The sequence below is a fragment of the Mirounga leonina genome, unplaced genomic scaffold (assembly GCF_011800145.1).
Source record: "Mirounga leonina isolate KUSES-001 unplaced genomic scaffold, KU_Mleo_1.0 Mir_170, whole genome shotgun sequence".
In the NCBI taxonomy this organism is placed as follows: domain Eukaryota; kingdom Metazoa; phylum Chordata; class Mammalia; order Carnivora; family Phocidae; genus Mirounga; species Mirounga leonina.
In genome coordinates this window covers 5,145,136-5,167,662 of record NW_023270433.1, presented here as the reverse complement: position 1 = coordinate 5,167,662, position 22,527 = coordinate 5,145,136, and the positions used below count along the sequence as shown (strand labels likewise).

Sequence of the window (22,527 nt, the reverse complement as noted above, 5' to 3'; positions counted from 1 at the left end):
AATATAGTGATTGGTAAACTTAGGGAATTTTTTTTTTTTTTAGATTTTATTTATTTATTTGACAGAGAGAGACACAGCAAGAGAGGGAACACAAGCAGGGGGAGTGGGAGCGGGAGAAGCAGGCCCCCGGCAGAGCAGGGAGCCCGATGCGGGGCTCGACCCCAGGACCCCGGGATCATGACCTGAGCCGAAGGCAGATGCTTAACACGCTTAATGACTGAGCCACCCAGGCGCCGCAACTTAGGGAATTCTTACCAAGAGGTGGTACACACTGAAATTGTCCTTGAAAGCGTATCGATATATTCGTGGAAGACTCGGTGAGTCAGGTGTTGGCAGGAGGTTGGGGAAGGCTCCTAGGCCCTGAAGTGCTAAGGAGCATGAAGACTGAATGAAACAGGTCTGGGTTGGAGGTGGCCCTGGGGGTTGCAGAGGTAATGGCGCACTTGTGGGAGGAAAGCAGAGTTGTGAGGTGAGGCTGCAGAGGTGGACACATCAAGCCATGCCTGGCCTTATAGCCTAGGGCTTTGGACTTGGGCTTAGATGTCCTCATAGCATCTAGGTATGTTTACAGGTCTTGAATGTTAAGAGATTGACCATACCTGTCCTTTTCTGTGATGGAATTTTGTTTAGTAGTTAATGCAGTTAAGTCAGTTCTTGGGATTTGGTTATTCTGTGGTCATTATTTCCGTGTGTGTGTGTGTGTGTGTATTTTTTGTTGTTGAGTACTGCACTGGAAGTTCAGACTAACTGTAGTACGGTGATGCTTTCAAAATATGTATATATTTTTAAGATTTTATTTATTTATGGGCGCCTGGGTGGCTCAGATGGTTAAGCATCTGCCTTCGGCTCAGGTCATGATCCCGGGGTCCTGGGATCGAGTCCCGCATTGGGATCCATGCTCCTTGGGAGCCTGCTTCTCCCTCTGCTTCTCTCTCTCTCTCTGTCTCTCATGAATAAATAAATAAAATCTTTAAAAAAAAAAAAGAAAGAAAAAGAAAAAAAAATTTATTTATTTATTTTTCAGAGAGAGAGGGAGAGAGAGAGAGAGAGCAAGCACAAGCAGGAGGAGTGACAGGCAGAGGGAGAAGCAGACTTCCCGCTGAGCAGGGAGCCCCATGCAGGGCTCGATCCCCGGACCTTGGGATCATGACCTGAGTTGAAGGCAGACGCCTAACGACTGAGCCACTCAGGCGTCCTGTTGTTTTCAATATTTAACAACAGTTATTAAGCACCACTCTGGGTCATGAGACAATACATACCATGAAATAGGACAAGATTATGAATTGAAGTTCAGCGTGTGTGGTGGTTAGGACAATAAACTAGGAGTTCAGAAAAGGAAAAGATCAGTGTGAACTGGATTAGTTAAGGAAGGCTTCATGAAAGAATTTTTAAAACTTTGTCTCATTCAGTAAACATTAATAAGCCCTATGCTAGGTACCACAGTATGCACAGGAAGCTTAAAAACACTGAGCCACACAGCCCTTGACCTCAGGGTAATATTTATTTCTGTTGTACTGGAATTAGGTCTATTGGAATATAATGACAGACATGATTTAATCTCCTCTTTTCCCTGAATTGATCTTGGTTTCTTCCCTCAACAACAGGATTTTCAGTTTAGAGCACTGAAGAAGGTGAGAATCTTTGACTCACCTGAGGAGTTGCCCAAGGAACGCTCGAGTCTGCTTGCCGTGTCCAACAAGTATGGCCTGGTCTTTGCTGGTGGAGCCAGTGGGTTGCAGATTTTTCCCACCAAAAATCTTCTGATTCAAAATAAACCTGGTGATGATCCCAATAAGATAGGTAAGTTACTTAGTTTTGTTGCACAGTAGAGAGAGGAATGTAGCAAAGTGCTAATGTAGTGTCTTTCCCAAGAAATCATTCTAGTATATAAATTAAAACTGCTGTTAGTCTTCAAGTTGATCCCCAAGAAGAGTAAGTTCCAGGTAGGATGCTGGAAGGCTTTCTGTTTGTTCTCTTTGGTCCTTTTGGTGAGTTGTTCCTCTGAGCTCAGAAGGAAGAAGAATTGACCATTCTACCATGCTTTTATTTTTGCTCAGTTGAACCTAGGTTCTGGATCTCTAATTTGCATGGCATTTTAGTTCGCACAGTAGTACCATCCAAACAAATAGGAAGCATTGTTGCAAAAATATGGGTATAGGGTATTATTTTTAACAATGGCAACAGCCACAGTTTCCCTAGGTCTTATGAGGAAGAGTCTGGGAAATTTAATGCATCACTCTATATCTGTAAGAAAGCTAAGATTTATCTGCATGACCAGGTATCAAAGTATGCTTGTATGTTTATGTAGATATGAAAATTGTTTCACATAGACCTGGATACAGGGCTTGTGGCTTCTGCTTCTGCTTTGTCTTTTCTTATGTTTTCTTAGTTGATAAAGTTCAAAGCTTGCTGGTTCCTATGAAATTCCCGATACATCACCTGGCCCTGAGCTGTGATAACCTCACACTCTCCGTGTGCATGATGTCCAGTGAATATGGTTCCATTATTGCTTTTTTTGATGTTCGCACATTTTCAAATGAGGTAAGCTACTGGCAAACTGTAATGTCAGCATGAGACCTGAAAAGATTTTCTGGTATTGAATCATAACCTAGAATTTCCTGGGTTGACCCTTGGAATCATTTTTTAGATTAAAGTATGGGTTTAAAGAAAGTCCTTAACTGTAGGATCATAGATCTTTGAGATAGAAGGGACTTCAAGAAATTATTTCATAACATTGCCCCAAGGTGTTTTTTCTCATTTGCAAATGAGACAGCCAAAGCCCAGGGAGCCTTAGGTGGCTTGCCCAAGGCTGTAGAGTTAACAGTAATGTCAGAAATTCCTACATCCTGGGTCTCTGACCTCTTCTGCTAGTGTTCTTCCATTCCAAGCAGTTTCATAATGAAAATTGTCAATAATTTGAGTATTTATACTGACTGTGTGCCAGGCCCTGTGCTTTATATGTCCTCATTTGTATGTACCATGGCCTCACAAAATAGGTGCTCTTGTCTTCATTTTATAGATGGAGAGACAGGCCCAAAGAATTTAAACATCCAAGGACCCAACACTATTAAGAAGCAGAGCCAAGATTTTAATCTTGTATTGGCTCTTTACTGATTATTTTGCATTTGTATATTCCCCTGGTTGGGAGTCCCTCCAGCGTGCTAGAATAATTGCCTGCCATTTTTCAAAGTTGTGTTGAAATAGTCTGTAACAAATAAATTGTTGTGTAGAGCTCATTTTTTTTTTTTTTTTTGGTCATCGTCATGGAGAAAAGTGAACTATAATTTGAGAAAACTTGCATATTCGATATTTTTTTGACTATTAAATGTATATGTATTTATTAATTTATCAATTTATTTTTGCTTCTGGGCATTTGTTTTAAAAGGCTAAACAGCAAAAACGCCCATTTGCCTATCATAAGCTTTTGAAAGATGCAGGAGGCATGGTGATCGATATGAAGTGGAACCCCACTGTTCCCTCCATGATGGCAGTTTGTCTGGCCGATGGCAGCATTGCTGTCCTACAAATCACAGAAACAGTGAAAGTGTGTGCGACTCTCCCTTCCACAGTGGCAGTAACATCTGGTGGGTAATAAGGCTTTCACTCCATAACATATGGTAATGGTAATCTACTTAAAAATTAATTTCTGGAAATAAATGCAAATGGGGTTTTTTGTTCTATCTGTAGTTGTCTGGTAGAAGTGGAGAGTATTCTTTATTTCCATAGTGAATGTTTGAAGCCAAACAGCAGACATGATTTAACTTGAATGTGTGTGGGTTTTCTGGAGAACAAAATATTTCGGTATAGCGGGTTTAGAAATATGTTTTTGAGAATGATTGTTTCTGGATCCACAAAGGCAGTGGATGGTACACTGAAAGTCATTTGTACCATCATGGGAAAAGCATTACAAATATCGAATATGAGTAAGAGAATGATTTCTTGATACTTGAAAACCTCTGTTCTCCTTTAAAGACTATAGAGTTTTCTGTACTTTCCAGCTTTCTGGATGATACTTCATTGAAAAAACATTTTTAGAAGTCGATTTAATGGTCCAGTGATAAGTCGTAATTGGTTTGTATCATCAAAATGATTTTTTTTTTTAAATTTTGCCAAATAAGGATGATCCTACTGTCTTCCATGGACTGACAGAGGAACAGGAAGTGGTGATTATATGGCTGTTTCAGTACAGATCTCATTGGTTTGCTCCATTCTCTTCAGTGCTTAATTGGCAGCATTTTCTTCTTTGCTCAGTGTGCTGGAGCCCCAAAGGAAAGCAGCTGGCAGTGGGGAAGCAGAATGGAACTGTGGTCCAGTATCTTCCCGTGAGTCTTGCCTTGGACTTCAGCCCTTTTCTTAAGCTACCCACTTTTTTTTGGGGACGGTTTGGGGGCTCATTGATGTTTTTTCTGTTAAAATGTAATTTATGATCACTGCAACAAATTCATCAGTAAACAAGTGAATGCAGGAAAGAGTGGAACTCTTCCTTTCTATCCCATAGTCCTTCCAGAGGCATGCTCTGTGTTTTATTTAGTGGTAGCCTCCAGACTTCTCTGGATGCTTATACAAATAGTCTGTGTATAGATGCATTACATGTCTACTGTACACACTGGTCATACTTTACAGTGTTCTCTAACTTTGTATTCCCAATCCATTCCATAAAAACATTCCATCAAAACAGTTGAAGCAGGGGCGCCTAGGTGGCTCAGTCGTTAAGCGTCTGCCTTTGGCTCAGGTCATGATCCCAGGGTCCTGGGATCGAGCCCCGCATCAGGCTCCCTGCTCCGCGGGAAGCCTGCTTCTCCCTCTCTCACTCCCCCTGCTTGTGTTCCCTCTCTTGCTGTCTCTCTCTCTCTCTCTCTCTCTCTCTCTCTCTCTCTCTCTGTCAGATAAATAAACAAACAAACAAACTTTAAGGGAAAAAAAACAGTTAAAGCATAGCATTATTTGTCTGCTAGCTGAATCCATCTCAAAGCTTCAATTTCTCCAACTATAGGCACCAAAGACAATGGATGCCCCTGTCACTCTGTCATCCTCTCCCTGTGGTCTTCCTGAGATGATATTCATAGATATTCTTCAGTATAAATTGACAAAGGATGCATACATGTTCAGTCAAGCCTCTATGGGAAGGAGGGGTCCACAGGCAATACCAAGGCCTATGTTGCTATGCATTTCTCCTCGAGAGACTGTTCTCTGTGGGTGTAAAGCCCGGAATGTAGTGGTGTGGGTTTGAGGTTAAGGTTTTATTTCTTGTTATTGCAGAAAGTTGTTATATGAAATTTGGTACATATTCTTTTAGGGCGTTAGCCTGTAAAAAGATAATTGGCTTAATTTTATTGGTTTGCTCTTTGCCTTTTTTGTCTTAAACATAATACTTTATCAGGGTCTTTTTTCCAACATATCATATATGAAACCACTTCATTCTTTTGAATGGCTGCAGAGTAATCCACTGTGTGAATGTACCGTAACTTACTTCTGTCTTCCGTTATTGGTGGCTGTCCGTGTCAGCGTGTGTGGCTTTGCTGGTGTACGTGGCATCGCCTTGAGCATCCTCTCTCTACGCCTGAACACATTTGTGGGAGATTTCAATAGGACGGGATCCTGGAGGCAGTCATTCAGTCTGCCCTGCGTTCAGTCTCTCCTGGCTGGGAAGATGAAACACAGTGATTTCTGGAGGGAACATACTGGATTTGACAGAGTTTCAATGGTTTAGGTTTATTTCATTTGACACTCTCCCCCCTCCCCACCCCCAAATCTCTTTCAGACTTTGCAGGAAAAAAAAGTTATTCCTTGTCCGCCGTTCTATGAGTCAGATCATCCTGTCAGAGGTAACCCATCTGCTTTTCTTACTGGGTCGACCTCTAATGAGGTGACAGTATTACAGAAATTTCACATCATGTAATGCAGCTACATGCCCGCTCAGGAAATTGTTAGTGCCTCCTGCATGAATACTCCCATTATTACAGTTAGCTAATTAAGTTGGCGTAACAATAATGCTCTGGTAGACACACCTGTGTCTCGTGGTAAATAACAGTAAATGGATCCTGATATTTTATTAGAATTCTTTAAAAATTTGCCCTCCTTACAATCTGCCAGAAAAAAAAATACCACTTTGGGATGAATTTGGGCTTCTTGAATTCTTTGTGTTTGTGAATTATATTTAGCCAGTGAAATCTGGACCTTAGTTAAAACTATCGCACTCTGATTTTTTTATCCATGAGTTGTTAATTTTTTAACATACAGGAGCTGTTCCAAACATAAGATGCTTTATTAGAGTTTATGTATTTCAGTTCTGGATGTGCTGTGGATTGGTACTTACGTCTTCACAATCGTATATGCTGCTGCAGATGGGACCTTGGAAACTTCTCCAGATGTGGTGATGGCTCTCCTCCCGGTATGTGTATAAAAGGGACATCCTTGTCCTTTGAGAATCATAGAGGTCCTCTAATAAAGTTCAAGGCTTTGGCTTTAGTTTCCTTTTTTTGCTGGCAGGGATGGTACAACTTCAAGTGTAAAACTTTAATGCTGCACCATGGGCCTGGGGGCCAAAATTATGGTGTCTGCTTACAGCATATTCTCCTGGTTAGTCGTAAGGTGAAAAAAGCTCTAAAAGTTGCTTTTGCTTACACCGTAAACTGGGAGCCCTGGTAGCTGTTAACCTGATAAAGTGGTTTTAGAAAAGCAGTTAAACACTGATTTTTACAATTCTTTCACATATTTATATTGATCAGATGTTTTTCAGATGCCTGCAGTGTGCCAGGCACTGCTTTAAAGCTGAGCATACAGTGGTGACTGAGGCAGAGTCCTTATTTTTGTGGATCGGACATTCTGATGAATGTGCTAGTCAGTACATAAGCGTAGATCAAGGAATGACAAGGGCGATGGAGGGAACAGTGAAGGGTATGGAGCAGATGATGACAGAGGTGCAGTGTGGATTGGTGCTCAAGGAAGGCCTCTGAGGAGGAGCCATTTGAGCAGAGGGTGGAATGACCGAAGGGAGTAAGTCATTTTGAAAACATGGAAGAACGTTAATAACAGGATCTACAAAATGTCACTCAATTGCAGTGGCATTTAAAAAAAACAAACGAGGTAGAGCTTATGTTTTCAAATCAGTACTGGCTTTCAAAGTCCAAAAAAAGTTTAAAAATACATAAATGTCTAAACGTAACAAAAGTGGGAGTTGCATGAGTTATTCTGTCTTGCAACTTCGTGGTAAATAGTAAGCATCTTTCTAAGTCAGTGAATACAATCTGTGTGTGGCTTTTTGGACAGATAATTTATTTAGCTCTTTCACTGTTGGATGCTGAAGTTGTTTTCAGTTTTCTCCTGTTCTAAGGAATACCATGATGCGTTCTTTTATGTGCCTTTTATGTGACTATGTTTATTTTTTAAGATAAATACCTAGAAATGAGTTTGGTTGAGTGGTATATACTAAGCTTTTGAAAACGTTGCCAAAGTGTCTTTTAGAAAAGTTGTAGCCGTTTATACATCTCCCACCAGTGGGGATCCCAGTTGCCCCACGAGTGTGTCAAGATGTAGTGATAGCATTTTTAATCTTTGCCAGTGATATGTAGAAAAGGGCCTTGTTTTTATTAAGTTTTGGGTTCCTGATAATGTTTAATTTTAAAAATATGTTTATTAAGGTCCTTATTTCAAGAGCTCATTAAGATTTTCTATTCCCAGGGATAATATCAGCTCTGGCGTTTATGGACTCTTTCTTAGGTTCCATGTCCTGGGCTAGAAGCTTTATAGGTATAATTTTGTTCCACACTTAAGGCAGCCTGTGGAGTAAGTTCAGCAGGCCCAGTACAGACATGAGAAAACAGTATCAGACAGGCCGAGCAGTCTATCCATGCTTGTCCCATGGCCAGGAAGTGACAAGGCAGTTTGAATCCAGTTTGGTTAGTGGTCACCATTCATATTGCCCAACTGCTCAACTCTGCCTTTCTAGCGTGTCTGTATATTTGGACATAGATTTTTGAGTGAATTTTCTCATAAAACATAAGTGGTTTTCTTTTTCGAGATCCTTAACTGTATAGAATTAAAGAAAAATTGCACGTGGGATTTTTTTTTTCTCCTTTTGTTTATTGTAGAAGAAAGAAGAAAAGCACCCAGAGATCTTTGTGAACTTTATGGAGCCCTGCTATGGCAGCTGCACAGAGAGGCAGCACCATTACTACCTCAGTTACATCGAAGAATGGTGAGCTGAGAACCCAGCAGGGACTCCTCTCTGTCGGGTCCCACCTGCATCGCTCTGTTCCAACTTCGAGATTCTTTCCTTTTCTTTTCTTTTTTTAAAGATTTTATTTGTTTATTTGAGATAGAGCAAGCGAGAGAGCAGGAGCACGGGAGCAGAGGGAGAGGGAGAAGCAGGCTCTCTGCTGAGCAGGGAGCCCGACGTGGGCCTCAATCCCAGGACCCCAGGATCATGACCTGAGCCGAAGGCAGACGCCCAGCCGACTGAGCCACTCAGGCACTCCTGAAATTCTTTTCTGGAGGAAAGGAAAACGGAGAATTGAGATGCCCTTGAACATATTTTGCTCTGATGCTGGATAATTCGCCTCTCTGACTACTTCGTTTCCCCAATCTTAAATTATCCAGATTGAATACTTAATCTTAAAAACCCTGTTTTCTCAGTAACACCCGTGAAGACTTACAATACTGATATTTAAGGACTGTATTGAAAGTTTTCCTCTGAGAGCAGAAGCTTCCCCTTGAAAGATAGATAGCTTAAAACAAAGCTTTTTTTCTGAAAATTCACCAGATTATTCTGTTTACAGGGCAGTAGATTTATTGGAAATTCCGACTTGATTTTGTTGTGTCTCTGACCTTCGTCAGGGCTTTATCGTATGAACTAAGAAGTTAAGCTTTACATCTAAAATCTTCTCACCTTTCTTCAGCCATGAAGAAAACCTCACCTTCTTCCTTGACATCTCGAGAAGTCCTCATGGATGCCACCGCAGGCTCAAGTCTGGTTAGAGCTGTTGCTACGTTTCAATTTAACCGTCTTCCACTTTTCTTCCTTGAAGGGATTTAGTGCTGGCAGCATCTGCGGCTTCGACAGAAGTCAGTATCCTTGCTCGACAGACAGATCAGGTAAATTTCACTCTTTGGTCACTTCCATGGGATACTTTTCTGAGAAAGATTCTAGAGGGAGTTAACTATGTGGAGAACGTTTAGATGAAGCCACGTCCCTTTGGATGAATTTCTGGGTGAGAGCAAAGCTGACACTTGGCTGACGTGACAGAGTGCCTTGGCCAGGTGCTTTGGATATTGCCCTGGACAGATACGGGTTTCAGACTCAGCAGCGCCTCCACTGTCATAAAGCCCTGTCCTTTCCCGATCCACTCACGATCTGTGGAAACATATGATATAATCAGCTTCCCACAGGAGCACACCTGGGTGTGTAGGAGGGTTTTCTGCCTTGTTTTGTTTTACCATCTTTATTTTCTTCCTGTTGCTTGAACCTGCCCCTTCTGTTCAGTCACCTCTAACCCATCCTTGATTAATGGAGAGAAACATGCAGATCGTACCAAATTGTGACTCACCAACAATACTTTGTTTCACTTTGAAAAACCACCAGAGAGCTAAAAGCACCTGTGTGTGTAAGCACCCACCTTCTTTCTGGCATTTTGTCCTCCTTGCAGAGAGGAATTGGGCTGAGGTGATTGTGGTAAGCCATCCTAAACCAAGGTAGGTTATACAGAGTGACCATAGAAGGATGTGGTGAAAGGGAAATTTTTCTTCCTTCTTTTTTTTTTTTTTTAAGATTTTATTTATTTATTTGTCATAGAGTGAGAGAACACAAGCAGAGGGAGAAGCATACTCCCCGCCGAGCAGGGAGCCTGATGTGGGACTTGCTCCCAAGACCCCGGGATCATGATCTGAGCCGAAGGCAGACGCCCAACCTACTGAGCCATGCCCAGGCGTCCCCCGTTTTTTGTTTTTTTTTTTAAGATTTATTTATTTATCTTAGAGAGTGTGCAGGTGCAGGGGGGAGGGACAGAGGGAGAGAGAGAAAGAAACTCAGGCAGACTCTGCACTGAGTGCAGAGCCCTATGCAGGGCTCGATCCCAAGATCATGACCTGAGCCGAAACTGAGGGTCAGGCGTGTAACTGACTGCACCACCCAGGCACCCTAGGAAACTTTTCTTCTTAAAACTCTGCCTTGAATTTAAAAACGTGTGCGCCCCACACACAGAGACTTAGGCTTCGCCAACCATTCAGTATTTATCCTTCATTCTCTGGGTGGCAAGGTGGTCCATTGTAAGTGTGGCTCTCATAGTACCTAGGGTGGGCCACTTTGGGGTCACAGGCCAGCGTTCAGCAGTCTGATGTGAAGTCTTAGATTGTCTTTAGTAACAATTTCCTAAGAGCACAACTATTTTCTGTACTGACACATTTAAAATATACTTGTATTTTTGTATCTTATCTGGATAATTTATGTATGTGGCTAAAAAATCAAATAGTAGAAAGGGTTTATAAGTGAAAAAAATATTACCCCTGCCCTACCCCATCCTTATCTAGCCCTGTTTACAGGGGACCTTTTTTATCTTGTAAATTTTTACTTTTAAAGATTACCTCCTTATCTCTAAATAATCTTCAGGGCGCCTGGGTGACTCAGTTGGTTAAGCATCCGACTCTTAATTTTGGCTCACATCCTGATCTCAGGGTTGTGAGATAGAGCCCTGTGTCGGGCTCTGTGCTGGGCATGGAGCCTGCTTAAGAGTCTCTCTCCCTCTGCCTCTCTCCCCACTTCTAAAAAAAAAAAAAATAATAATGTGCTTCATCACTAGTTAGCAATTATTGATTTTAGACCTTAGCATCTGTTGTGGCAGGTAAGGATATAGCTCACATGTGGCCCTTAAATTCTCATCCTTCCTCTCGGCTTACAGCACTATTGTAGGTTCTTCTGTTGGTTACCTTTGTAACCGTAAGTAATATTTTTTACCTTCGTTTTCTTATGGTGTCACCATACGCAGTATCTCGTGACCTACTATGTGAGAAGAGGAATGCCTTCTCCCCCACCCTCACCTTTAGCACACCTTCCCCCACTCCCACCCCATGGCTGTTGTCATCTGGCTTGTCTTTTGCAAAATCTAAACTCGTACTGTTTACATTCTGTTCTGTAGTGATTATTAAGTCTTTTTTATTTTGTCTGTAGATTGTTTTTCAAAGTTGAAGTCAATTTTGTTTACATTATTGTGAATGTGACTATTGTTCACACCATAGCTAAGTCATGGAGTATGATTATGTTCCCTTTCCTAAACAGCTTTTTGCTTTTTTCTCTGTTATTCATGGAGCATTATTCCCTTTTGATTCATGCTGCCCAGTTTTGGTTAACACTGAAAGTTACGTAAATGTAGTGATTTTAAAAATCAAAAATCATTGGTGGTGCCTGGGTGGTTCAGTCATTAAGTGTCTGCCTTTGGCTCAGGTCATGAACCCAGGGTCCTGGGATCAAGTCCCACATCGGGCTCCCTGCTCGGCAGGAAGCCTGCTTCTCCCTCTCCCACTCCCCCTGCTTGTGTTCCCTCTCTCGCTGTGTGTCTCTCTAATAAATAAAATCTTAAAAAAAAACAAAAACAAAAAACTGGCATGGGGAAAATCAGCTCAGAACTGTGTGTATATATATACACACACACTGCTGTGTCCCTACTTCACATTTACCTAAAGGGGGACTCCGGGGGCGCCTGGGTGGCTCAGTTGTTGGGCGTCTGCCTTCAGCTTGGGTCATGGCCCCAGGGTCCTGGGATCAAGCCCCACGTCAGGCTCCCTGCTCCGCGGGAAGCTTGCTTCTCCCTCTCCCACTCCCCCTGCTTGTGTTCCCTCTCTCGCTGTGTCTCTCTCTGTCAAATAAATAAACAAAATCTTTAAAAAAAAAAATCAGAAATCATTTATTGGCAGGCATACAGCCCATTCAAGCATAGACATAAGCAGAAGGGGAGTTTATGGGAAGGACTTAGTGGTTTGTAAACAGTACGAGTTTTGATTTTGCAAAAGACAAGCCAGATGACAACAGCCAGGGGGTGGGAGTGGGGGAAGGTGTGCTAAAGGCGAGGGTGGGGAAAAGGCATTCCTCTTCTCACAAAGTAGGTCACGAGATACTGCGTATGGTGACACCATAAGAAACTTAGTGGTTTCTCAAGGACCCCAAAGGCAGGAAGAGGGGCCCGTGTGAGAAATGCCAAGATCTGGGAAGACAAGAACTAAGGGTAACTCTCCATGGATAAGTGAGCATAGGGCATCTGGCCAGCTTTATAAGCCACACTACTGAAGACCACAGTAGCAATCAACTGGAGTTCCTGGTACCAGTCCCACATTTCTAGGAGCAACTAATAACTGGTTGGTGCAGGTATTAAGATTCACCCACCATTTTTAGGAATCTACCTAGTTGGGGTGGCTGGTTCCTTGGAAAGTGTTCATGATAGTGATTATTTATTCACAAGGCAGGGACATGGTATACCAGGAATACATAGGTTAATCTGAAAAATTAACCCCTCACTTGCTAGGATGCTCATGGCTTTTAGACCATCTTCCCAGATTTCAGTCTAGTCAATACATAAATCTAAACCAAGTGACTTGTCTTTTCTTCTCTCCTGTTTGAATAACGGGAGAACCAATGCAAAGCTCTAACCAACATAGCATTTTCTTTTTTTTTTTTTTTTTAAGATTTTATTTATTTATTTGAGAGAGAGAGAATGAGAGACAGAGAGCATGAGAGGGAGGAGGGTCAGAGGGAGAAGCAGACTCCCTGCCGAGCAGAGAGCCCGATGCGGGACTCGATCCCGGGACTCCAGGATCATGACCTGAGCCAAAGGCAGTCGCTTAACCAACTGAGCCACCCAGGCGCCCCAACATAGCATTTTCATCTTCTTTTTTCCAGATTAATTGGGAATCTTGGCTTCTGGAGGATTCTAGTCGAGCTGAATTGCCTGTGACCGACAAGAGTGACGATTCGCTGCCCGTGGGCGTTGCCATCGACTATACTAACCAAGTGGAAATCACCATCAGTAAGTATGGCCTGACATAGCTCAGTGCAGAAGTGGTCTTCTTTGTAATGGTGGTTGATATTTAAATCCTGTTCTGCGTGTTCGTGACAGGATCTACTCTGTGGGGCACTTTTAACTTCTGGTGGCACATTTCCACTTGAGTGATACAGAGTGCATTGTGACAAGACTGGATTCACTTGATGGACATTCATTGATAAGACAAAAGCCAAACTCTGCGCGCGTACATGCGTATCTGTACGTGCTTTTGCATGTGGGCGAAATCCAGAACAGGGATCTCATCACCCTGTTTCTCTGAGCACTCCAGTTCCCCCGTGGCCTCCCACGGGAATAGCTGCCTGGCCCAGTCCTGCATAGCAGTGCTTGGTGTGAAGATATGGGTTAGAGAATGGGGACCTCAGGCACCTGGCTTCCAAAGCGGGCCTGAGTGTGTGCTCTGAGTGTGTGCTCTGAGTGTGTCTTCTCCCTGCTGGATCGTGGCAGAGCTGCACACGTGCCGCGGAACACGTGTTCTCTGCTCTTCGGCGCTTCAGCGTAGAGAGGTGTCCTCATCGAGCACCGCTAAGCTCCTTCTGTCCTTTCCCTGGTCAGATCATTGGGTCTCCTTAGCTCGTTTACTCTGATTCTCTTCAAATCTTAGTTGACAGAATACAAGTTAGGATTCAACTGTGAATGAATATAAAGTAGTTTGACTCACCTTTCTGTGTCCTTCCATGTGTTTTCCAAAGTGTGTAGTCCGTCACTTTTCTGCTAGACCTGCCCCCTCCTAGAGACGCCTGTCTCGGTCAGGGGAACATCTTGAACACTGAGACACTCGTAAAAAATCATGGGAGTTTAGGGACAGTCATGGCTGCCGCAGTCTGCTGGAGCTCCCCTGCGGGGCCCGGCAAGACAGTGGCAGTCAATAATGGCAGGAGCTCTCTTTCAAGAGCTGATGCTCGAGAGGCTGTTCGGGTGTGAATGGGAACAAACAGACTTGAGCTACTGTTGGGGCCAGTCTGCGACACCCCTTCTCGCTCAGGGCAGTCTTTCCCTTCCCACCCAAGCCCTTCATGACTTGGCTGTTTTTTCACTTGCACTTTCTTTTTTTTAACAGATGATGAGAAGACTCTTCCTCCCACTCCAGTTCTTATGTTACTTTCAACAGATGGTGTGCTTTGTCCATTTTATATGATCAATCAAAATCCTGGGGTTAGGTCCCTCATCAAGACGCCAGAGCGGCTGTCATTAGAAGGAGAGCGACAACCCAAGTCGTCAGGTACGTGTCTCTTCCTGCTCTGGCACAGAGGGAATACCAGGGGCTTGTTCCAGACTGTTGCCAAGGATGAACACTGTGTAGGGACATATAGTGGTCCTTTTCACCGGGCCAGTCTGTCTTAAAGAGGCAGGGACCAACTTTTCCTTGAACACATGCACATTCTTGCATCCCCTTGCCCACAAGCTTTATTCTCCAACCTTTAGGGAAAATGAAGCCCAGCCAGATGGATCCCATCAGGTGATCTACCAACAATATCCTGTTACAGCACCCTGTATTATATGGTCTGAATCCTAGAGACATGTGCAGTCCTGAGGGATTGGTTAAATATGTGGTTGTACATGCATACAGTGAATGCCATGTAACTTAAAAATGTTGCATTTGTTGACAAAGTGCTAGTGGAATATATCATGAGAAAGTATTATATACTTTATGATTCTTTTCTCATGAGAAAAAAATATATACCTAGGGAATACTAGAAAGGTAGATGTTAAAATCTAAATAGTGGTTATATCTGGGTGGTGGGAACATGGAGATTTTGTTTATATTTAATTTTCTTTAGGTTTTTTTTCCTTCTCTTCTTTGAAAATATTGCTTAAGTAGTATATGTTTACTGGAGGAAAATTAGAAAATAAAAAATCACTTAAGAGCCCATCAGTCATCAAGCAGTAGCCATAGTCAACATTTTGGTGCCTATTCTTTATATACATAAATGCACACATGCAGACGCTAATTTGTATTTTCACATTTTTCACAGTGACAGTGTATCATTTGTGAGAACAAAATATAAAACTTTTTTTTAAATATATATACACATATATATATACACATATATATATTTTAAAGATTTTATTTATTTATTTGAGAGAGAGCATGAGAGGGGGTAGGGTCAGAGGGAGAAGCAGACTCCCCGCCAAGCAGGGAGCCCAATGCGGGACTTGATCCTGGGACTCCAGGATCATGACCTGAGCCGAAGGCAGTTGCTCAACCAGCTGAGCCACCCAGGTGCCCCCAAAATATAAAACTTTTTAAAAGAGGATTGTTCCATATTTTAAAATTTCACCACTATTTCTCTGTGAATTCTGTGACTATATAACTATCTCTGGTGAAAAAATGTGTGGTGTAACCAGTTCTCTATCTAAGAAAAAGCATGTTGACTAGCCAGGTTGGATAAGGTTGACACTATTTTCTTGCTGCTTCCCAGTGCAGAGTGGGTGGTTCATAAATAGAGCCACCAAGACACTTGGGCTCCTGTCATTTGGCAGCGTGACCCCAAGTAGTAAACCAGGTGACTGCGCATAGTCTGTATTAGCGTTGTGCTGGGGCATCTCATCATCTACAGTGTATCCTCTTTGAGTTGTTTTTTTCTTTAAGTGCTCCTGAGTACCACGCACTGTCTACACTCAGTTGCACAGTCTGTCTCTGTCCACAAGAAGTACACCCCATGAAGTTGGGGGCTACTAGCCCATCAAACCCCTGAGCACAGGCAGAGGCTAGTTTTATTGTTCACCTCTCCTAGAGAAAGCCCCCTCTTCCTTCACACTTGGTCCAGAGGAGGCAGCCATGTTCAGATGAGTGGAAGAGAGCCTTGGAAGGGGGAGAAAGTAGCCTGCCAGCTGTAGCTAAATCCTAGGCGATGGGTCCAGGAGATGTTAATGGTTCTGCCCATTTCCATGCTACAGCTCCATGGATGCTGGGGTGAATGATCACGGGGGTTTTCATATGTTAGGAAAGTGCCTCTTGATTTCTTTCGGGTCTGGCATATATTTTTCACGTTGGTCTTTTGAATGTGCGTGGAAGTGATGAACATCTCTATGTTCATGTCTTTAAAGAAGTTAGCTGTCTCTGGTTCCATATTTATTGTGTGAAAGAAGTATTAACAATAAATTTGCTTGCATTTTTACACTTCCATAAAAGTGGCAATTTACTGGGGTCTTCTTTTTCGGAAATATTTTCATACTTGTATCCTAAGTGTTTCATTACTTTTGACATAATGAAGGTAAATTATCAGTCAGCTCAGACAGTTTGGAAGAATCAAGACCCAATAACAAATGTATTGATAAAAAATATTGCTTTCTTATTTATTTATCGAGTTACTGAATTTGGCAAATTAACATGTTTATAGAAAGTTTGGAAAATAGAAAAATATTTAAACCTGCCTTCCCTTCTAGTGTTTTTTCATAAACATCTTTCTTCATAGTTGTAATCCTGTTGTATACATCATTGGTGTGCAGGCTTTTAATTTAAATTTTGTTTCTAGGTTCTTAAGTAATCTTTGGGATTCATTTAAGAGTGCTTACTATTCCATTGAACATCTTTTACCATTTGGGTTGTATTAAATGTCTTTATCATGTCTTAGGTTATTTTTGTAGGCTTTATTCTTAGAAGTGGGATTACTAAATCTATTTTTTATGATTTTGAGATACAATGGTAAAGTGTTTTCTAAAAGGTTATGCTAAATTAGGTACTGGTGTAAAAGGTTTCAGGTTCATTTTTCCCTTCCAAACATAGGGGGTTATACATATTTAAATTTTGATAATTTAGAGAACAATAAAAATGTGCAGTCATTTAAATTTGCACTTCTTTGATTAGACAGATTGAAGTATTATTTTACGAATTAGGTTCTCAACTTATATCAAGGTTTTGAAATTTCTTTATCTTGATTTGTATGAGCTTTTTGAGAAAATACAAAACATGGTTACTTACTACAGATTTTTTTAGTTATGTAACCGTTTTTACTCAGTCAAATCTCAAATCTTAATCTTTTCCTTTTGTGATTTTCTTTTTTTTTTTTTTTTTGGTTCTAAATTTCAAGTTGTTAGACTCTTCGTGACTTGACTCACTTTTTGCCTCCTTTGTTTTGAGAGGCACGCATACATGTGCTTCCGTATGTGTAGACATCTTTAATTTAGCTGGAATTGGTTTTAGTGACTATTATGAAGTGGAGGTCTGAATGAAAGTTTTTTCCTGATTGCTGTGAAATGTTGCAAAATGGTTTTTCACTGTAACGTTGAGACATGCATTCTGTCCCCCCTGTCCGTGAAGTCCTATTAATCTAACGTCTTTCCCCGTCTTCTTTTTCCTTCCAAGTTCTGTCCATCTTACCATGTGGAAAGTTTGCTATGGCAAGTCCACCATCCACCCCACTCCCTTTTTTCCCCCTCTTGAACTAGGACTGAACATTCATTCTGGCTTCGTTCTACCATGAGCCCTTTTCCACTTGCTTTCTGTTGTGTGGACTTCCATTGTTACGATGCTAACTTCTCCCTTCCTTTTTCTCCATTTTGTTCACTGCAGGGAGTACTCCCACTACCCCAACCTCCTCTCAAGCCCCACAGAAGCTCGACGCACCAGCACCTGCGGCACCCGTCCCTGGTCCACCTTCGTCGCTGGCTGCTCCCCCCTCCACCTTCTCTTTGCCTTCTGCTGTTGGAGCTCCTGCACTGTTCTCCTTCGGTTCTTCCTCCTTGAAGTCATCTGCTTCTGTCCCAGGCGAGCCCCCTCCATATGCCAGTGGCTCGGGCGCATCCACCTTCTCTTTTGCTCCTCCTCCTCAAGCCTCCCTAGCTCCCACCCCTGTAGCCTCTCCCATGACGCCATCCGCTGCCTCGTTCTCCTTTGGATCCTCGGGTTTTAAGCCTGCCCTGGAAAGCACACCGATGCCGAGCGTGTCTGCTCCAAACATAGGACTGAAGCCCGCCTTCCCACCCTCAGCCTCCTCAGTCAAGGTCAACCTTAGTGAGAAGTAAGTAACACTTGAAGAAAGTTTGCTGCTTCTGTGGCATGAGTAAAAATATCACGTGTTATTCACTGGAAATAGAGGCACTGTGGGTGAAGTTACAAATAGATTTTCACTTTTTTCTTGTTTTCCAAAGTAATAATGGCAAGTGGTAAGAATTTAAACAACATAAAATGTTTGTGTTTAATCAGTGGATGGAGTCCAGAAGAGTCTCTTCGAATTTTTTTTTAAATCGTTAGAGGTTTATATTTATATGCTTGTTTTTGCTTTTTCAGATTTAAAATGTAGGAGATTCTCCTTATTTTCTATTTACATATATATAGAGAGAGAGAGAGGGCCCGTGCACAGGGAGGGGCAGAGAGAGCGGGAATCCCATGCAGGCTCCACGCCCAGTATGGAGCCTGATGTGGGGCTGGATCTCAAGACCCTGAGATCATGACCTGAGCCAAAATCAAGAGTCGGACCCTTAACCGGCTGAGCCACCCAGGCGCCCTGATATTATTTTAAAAGATGAAGCAATAAGGAATACATGTCCTTGGTGGGGGGTGGGGGGATGAATCTCTCATAGTCCTTTTCCCCTTTACTCTCTGAACTGCTTAGTGACAGCCACCACAGTCATCTGTGAAGTTGTACCTGTGTCAGGTGACTCTCCTGCCTGACGGGCCCTAGGGGCTTCTCACTTCTTTTCCAGGACAGTCCAGACTCCTTCACACGGTCCTCCGTTTCCTCCCCATGTGGTCCTACCAGCTCACTCAGATCCCATTTTTTACTTCCTTATCTGCTGCTTGTGTTCTCCCCGCTGGAGTGTAAGCCTCCTGCAGAAAGTGGTGGCTGATACCGCACACCCCTCCCAGCCTGCCCGCTCTCCTGTCTGCTGGCTCTCGTTGCCGCAGAGGCGGTGCTCGCTGTCGCCCCCGCTGCTCCCGTTGTCACACGGCCACCTCATTCTAACGGCTGCCTGGGATTCCACTTTGTAGCCTCGCTGAAATGTCTCTGGCCAGCCCACTCATGCTGGACAGTTAGATTGTTTCCGGGCTTTTGCTCTGTAGGGAAGACTTAACTTTCCATGCCCGTGAGCGTCCCAAAGCCGGTGATCTGCTCCCCTCTGCCTTTCTCACTCCCCAGAGGGGGTGAGTGCCCCAAAGCGAGTCCTCGGTAGTTTCCTCGGCAGGACAATACTAGCCCCTCCTAAGTATAATGGAGTCCCAGCCTCCTTTTTTTTTCACTTGGCTTGATAAAAGAAAAATATTTCACGTCCCGATAAACTTCATTTCTCCTTCATGTTAGGTGCTCGTTATTTTCATGGAGTAGTTGACTCCTCAATACGCAGAAGATAAGATAAATGTTGCCTTGCAGCGTTCACCGTTTGTAAGCAATAGCTAAACATTTATGTTTCACGAAGGCAAGCCCATAGGAGCAGTGAGTCACCCATTGGTGGCACTGTTCACGACCAGTGTGAAGGAGCCTCAGCGCAGGCGCTCCTCACGCGGCCGGGCCGCCATTTCAGGTTCACTGCCGTGGCTCCCTCCACTCCTGCCATCAGCTCCCAGGGTGGGCCCGTGACACTGCCGTTCCCCTCTGCCTCCAAGCCGGCTGCTTCTGGACCCCTCGGCCACCCCACGCCGCTCTCAGCACCACCTGGCTCTGTGTCTTCGAAGTCCTCAGTCTCTCCCTCAGCATCAGGTATGATTTTAAGCAAACTGCTGCAGAGCTCAGCCCCGAATTCTGACATTTGCGTGTTTCAGTTGTTAGGAACCCTAGCCACCGTAGTCAGACTAGATCGCCGTTCTTGCTTCCTGTATCTCACACTGGTGAGCTCTGACGGTTGTACTCTCCGTTGGGAGGGTTGCCGCGGCCTGGGTGCAGCCACCCTTGGCTCTCCAGATGTTTCTCATGGAGCTAAGTGTACTTGATGACACAAGTCTCTTGTTGTGTGACATCTGTCTTCATGTGGAGCCTGCCCTATGTGAAGGGCAGTTGTAGAACAATTCATGAAGTTCCATAGAGGAGGAAAAGCCTGCGGTAACTCTTAGGCTTCTCGCTTCTGATGGCTGACTGTGATTTTCACACTCAGCCCAACTGTGAGCAAGTTCTATGAAATAAAGATTACAAGTGGAAATAGTTCTCATAACCAGGTTGGATCGAAGTGCGTGGTACAACTACACGAGCAAATGTACCTGGTCTGTCTTTTTTCCCTTTCATACCTGCAGAAAGGTTGTGTGAACTGTGTAATGAAGACTGTGCCCTCCACCAAGGCAACGCTTGGTAACACTTTGCACCATTTGCTTTGTGTCTTTTTAGCATACATTCTTTTAATAAAATATTTGAGAGTTAGTCACAGAAACTTCACCCCTAAACGCGTAAGCACATACCTCTTAAATACAGGGGTACGTGATACATTATCACACCCAGGAAATGTAACCATAATCTGATCTGTAGCCCACATTGACACTTCCACGGTTGTCCCAATAATGTTCTTTATGGCCTTTTTCCCTCCAGTCAAGGACCACATGTTCTATTCCAGTTTTTCTCTTTAGTCTCATTGTCAAATATTTCTTTGCTGTTCTCATCTTTCTCAGCATTGATGTTTGTGGAGAGGTCAGGCCAGTAGTTTGGGAATAGTCCCTCAATTTGGACTTGATTGTTTCCACACGATGAGATTCTATTTAAACGTTTTGGGCAGTAATACCACATAGGTGATGGGTATCACATCACATGATGTCGTCTTGTCCTGATGTGAGTAATGTGAATTTGCTCATGTGGTTAGATGGTGTTTGCCAGGTCTGTCTCAGTTTTTAAGTGGGTTATTTTCATGAATGTCAGCGATGATACATAGCCAGACATGTTTGGGTAACCGTTTAGTGTTTGAGTGTCAGGAATAATGTTATCTTGGTAAATATTGAGCAGGCACTGAGCTGTGAATTCCTGGAATCAACTCTCTTGCCTATCTTACCTATTGCTCATGAGAGAAGACTGCCTTGTGGAGTTTGCCAAAGTCACCCCATTCTAGGACTTTCCCTCCAATTCTGAAAGATATCTGTCTCTGACCCAGAAAGTTAAGGAGTCTTGCCTTAGTCTTTTCACATCTGTTTTCAGTGTGGGAGAGAAAATTTGAACTGTGATGCACATACACGGTCTCCATTTCCATTGCTTACCACCCAGATCTCCACCCCCCTCCCCGCTGGCATTATTTAATTCTTAAAGTTTGGAGGGTCCTGGCTTATTGGATTATAATTCCAGTGGCACTCTAGACTCCCTGGGGAATCCTCTCCCTAACAGTTCAATCAGGCTCTCTGGCGGTGAGGTTTGGGTATGAGTTTTTGGTATATTTGTTTTTTAAAAGCTCCCTAGGTGATTCTAATGTGCAAAAGAGCAAGATTTTTTCTAGAAACCTCCAGTAGGGTCCTGAAGACCCTTTGAGTTCTTACAAGGTAATGGGATTATTTAAACTTTGTCCCCAGTTCCCAGAGGTGCAACAGAAGTCTCTGGGGAGTAAGGATGGGCCGCATGGCCAGCCTCCTGGGCCTGCACAAAACTGCACATACCTACTACTATCAGAGACATCCCAGTTTTATCTGCTCTATAAAAGAGTTTCACATCTAGCTTTTTGTTATCTTGGAACAGGCCTAACAAACTAGATGCTACTCTTGGTAACAAAAACCATGAAACGGGGGCCGGGGACACTGAGAAGTTTATTTTTTTTTTTAGATTTGAGGGAAGGGCAGTGCTGGGAGAAATAATGGCAAGAAATGCTCTCTGTTTTCACTGACCTCTTATTCCAGCAGGGCGGTCTACTCAGGGCAGCCCAGGCCCCGTGCCCTCAATGGTACAGAAGTCACCCAGGATAACCCCTCCAGTGGCAAAGTCAGGCTCTCCCCAGGTATGTTCAAACCTGACTTACCATGGTGTGTATATTCATCTGTTGCCCCCGTCATGCATGTTTATTATAAAATTGGTTTTCGTGTTTTAGAATTCATACCTTTGAAATAGTACTCAGAGCTATGTGATGGGAAGCACTAAAGTATGAGCTTGGAACATTTATAATGTGTGCTCCTAAAAGCCATTTATCTCAACCCCAGAGTCTTAGCGTTGTTTTCTCTGCTGGTTCCTGAGCTTGTCTGTGCTGTGCTGTTCACTTTGTTGTGTTCTCTCTGCCTGAAAAGACTGTAGTACCTGATTTTTTTCTCTCATTCCCAAAGAACCTGAGAAATCTATCCATTGCCATCTTTTTCTGTGCTTTCCATAACATCTCAGTTTACCCATAACATCATTTTCCTTAATTTTTTTATTGGCATATAATACGTATGGGAAAAAAAGTATTCCCGTACACCAGCTGAATATGCCTTGGTAACCAACACTCAGGTCAAGAAATGGCACATTACCAGGACCCCAGAATTCTCCCTCACATGTGCCCTTTTTAGTTACTCCCCTTGCCGAAGGGGGCTCCCTGCTATGATTTCTGACAGTGGAACTTAGTTTGCCCTATTCCTACCTTCTCTAAAATGGAATCACACAGTGTGTATTCT

General features: G+C 43.1%; 1 protein-coding gene across 3 annotated transcripts in view; it reads left to right on the top strand.

Moving 5' to 3' along the window:
• Nucleotides 1–22,527, top strand: part of NUP214 (nucleoporin 214) — a 102,344-nt gene that overhangs the window by 1,776 nt on the left and 78,041 nt on the right. For 2 of the 3 annotated variants that reach the window (XM_035015597.1, XM_035015600.1), the window contains exons 2-14: nucleotides 1,605–1,800; nucleotides 2,390–2,541; nucleotides 3,386–3,584; nucleotides 4,252–4,322; nucleotides 5,762–5,825; nucleotides 6,288–6,391; nucleotides 8,091–8,197; nucleotides 9,027–9,093; nucleotides 12,884–13,010; nucleotides 14,104–14,265; nucleotides 17,560–18,007; nucleotides 19,509–19,684; nucleotides 21,784–21,881. In XM_035015597.1, coding sequence (XP_034871488.1) covers nucleotides 1,605–1,800; nucleotides 2,390–2,541; nucleotides 3,386–3,584; nucleotides 4,252–4,322; nucleotides 5,762–5,825; nucleotides 6,288–6,391; nucleotides 8,091–8,197; nucleotides 9,027–9,093; nucleotides 12,884–13,010; nucleotides 14,104–14,265; nucleotides 17,560–18,007; nucleotides 19,509–19,684; nucleotides 21,784–21,881 — 1,971 coding nt within the window. The remainder of the gene's footprint in view (nucleotides 1–1,604; nucleotides 1,801–2,389; nucleotides 2,542–3,385; nucleotides 3,585–4,251; nucleotides 4,323–5,761; nucleotides 5,826–6,287; nucleotides 6,392–8,090; nucleotides 8,198–9,026; nucleotides 9,094–12,883; nucleotides 13,011–14,103; nucleotides 14,266–17,559; nucleotides 18,008–19,508; nucleotides 19,685–21,783; nucleotides 21,882–22,527) is intronic. The other variant, XM_035015599.1, reaches the window with a different exon arrangement.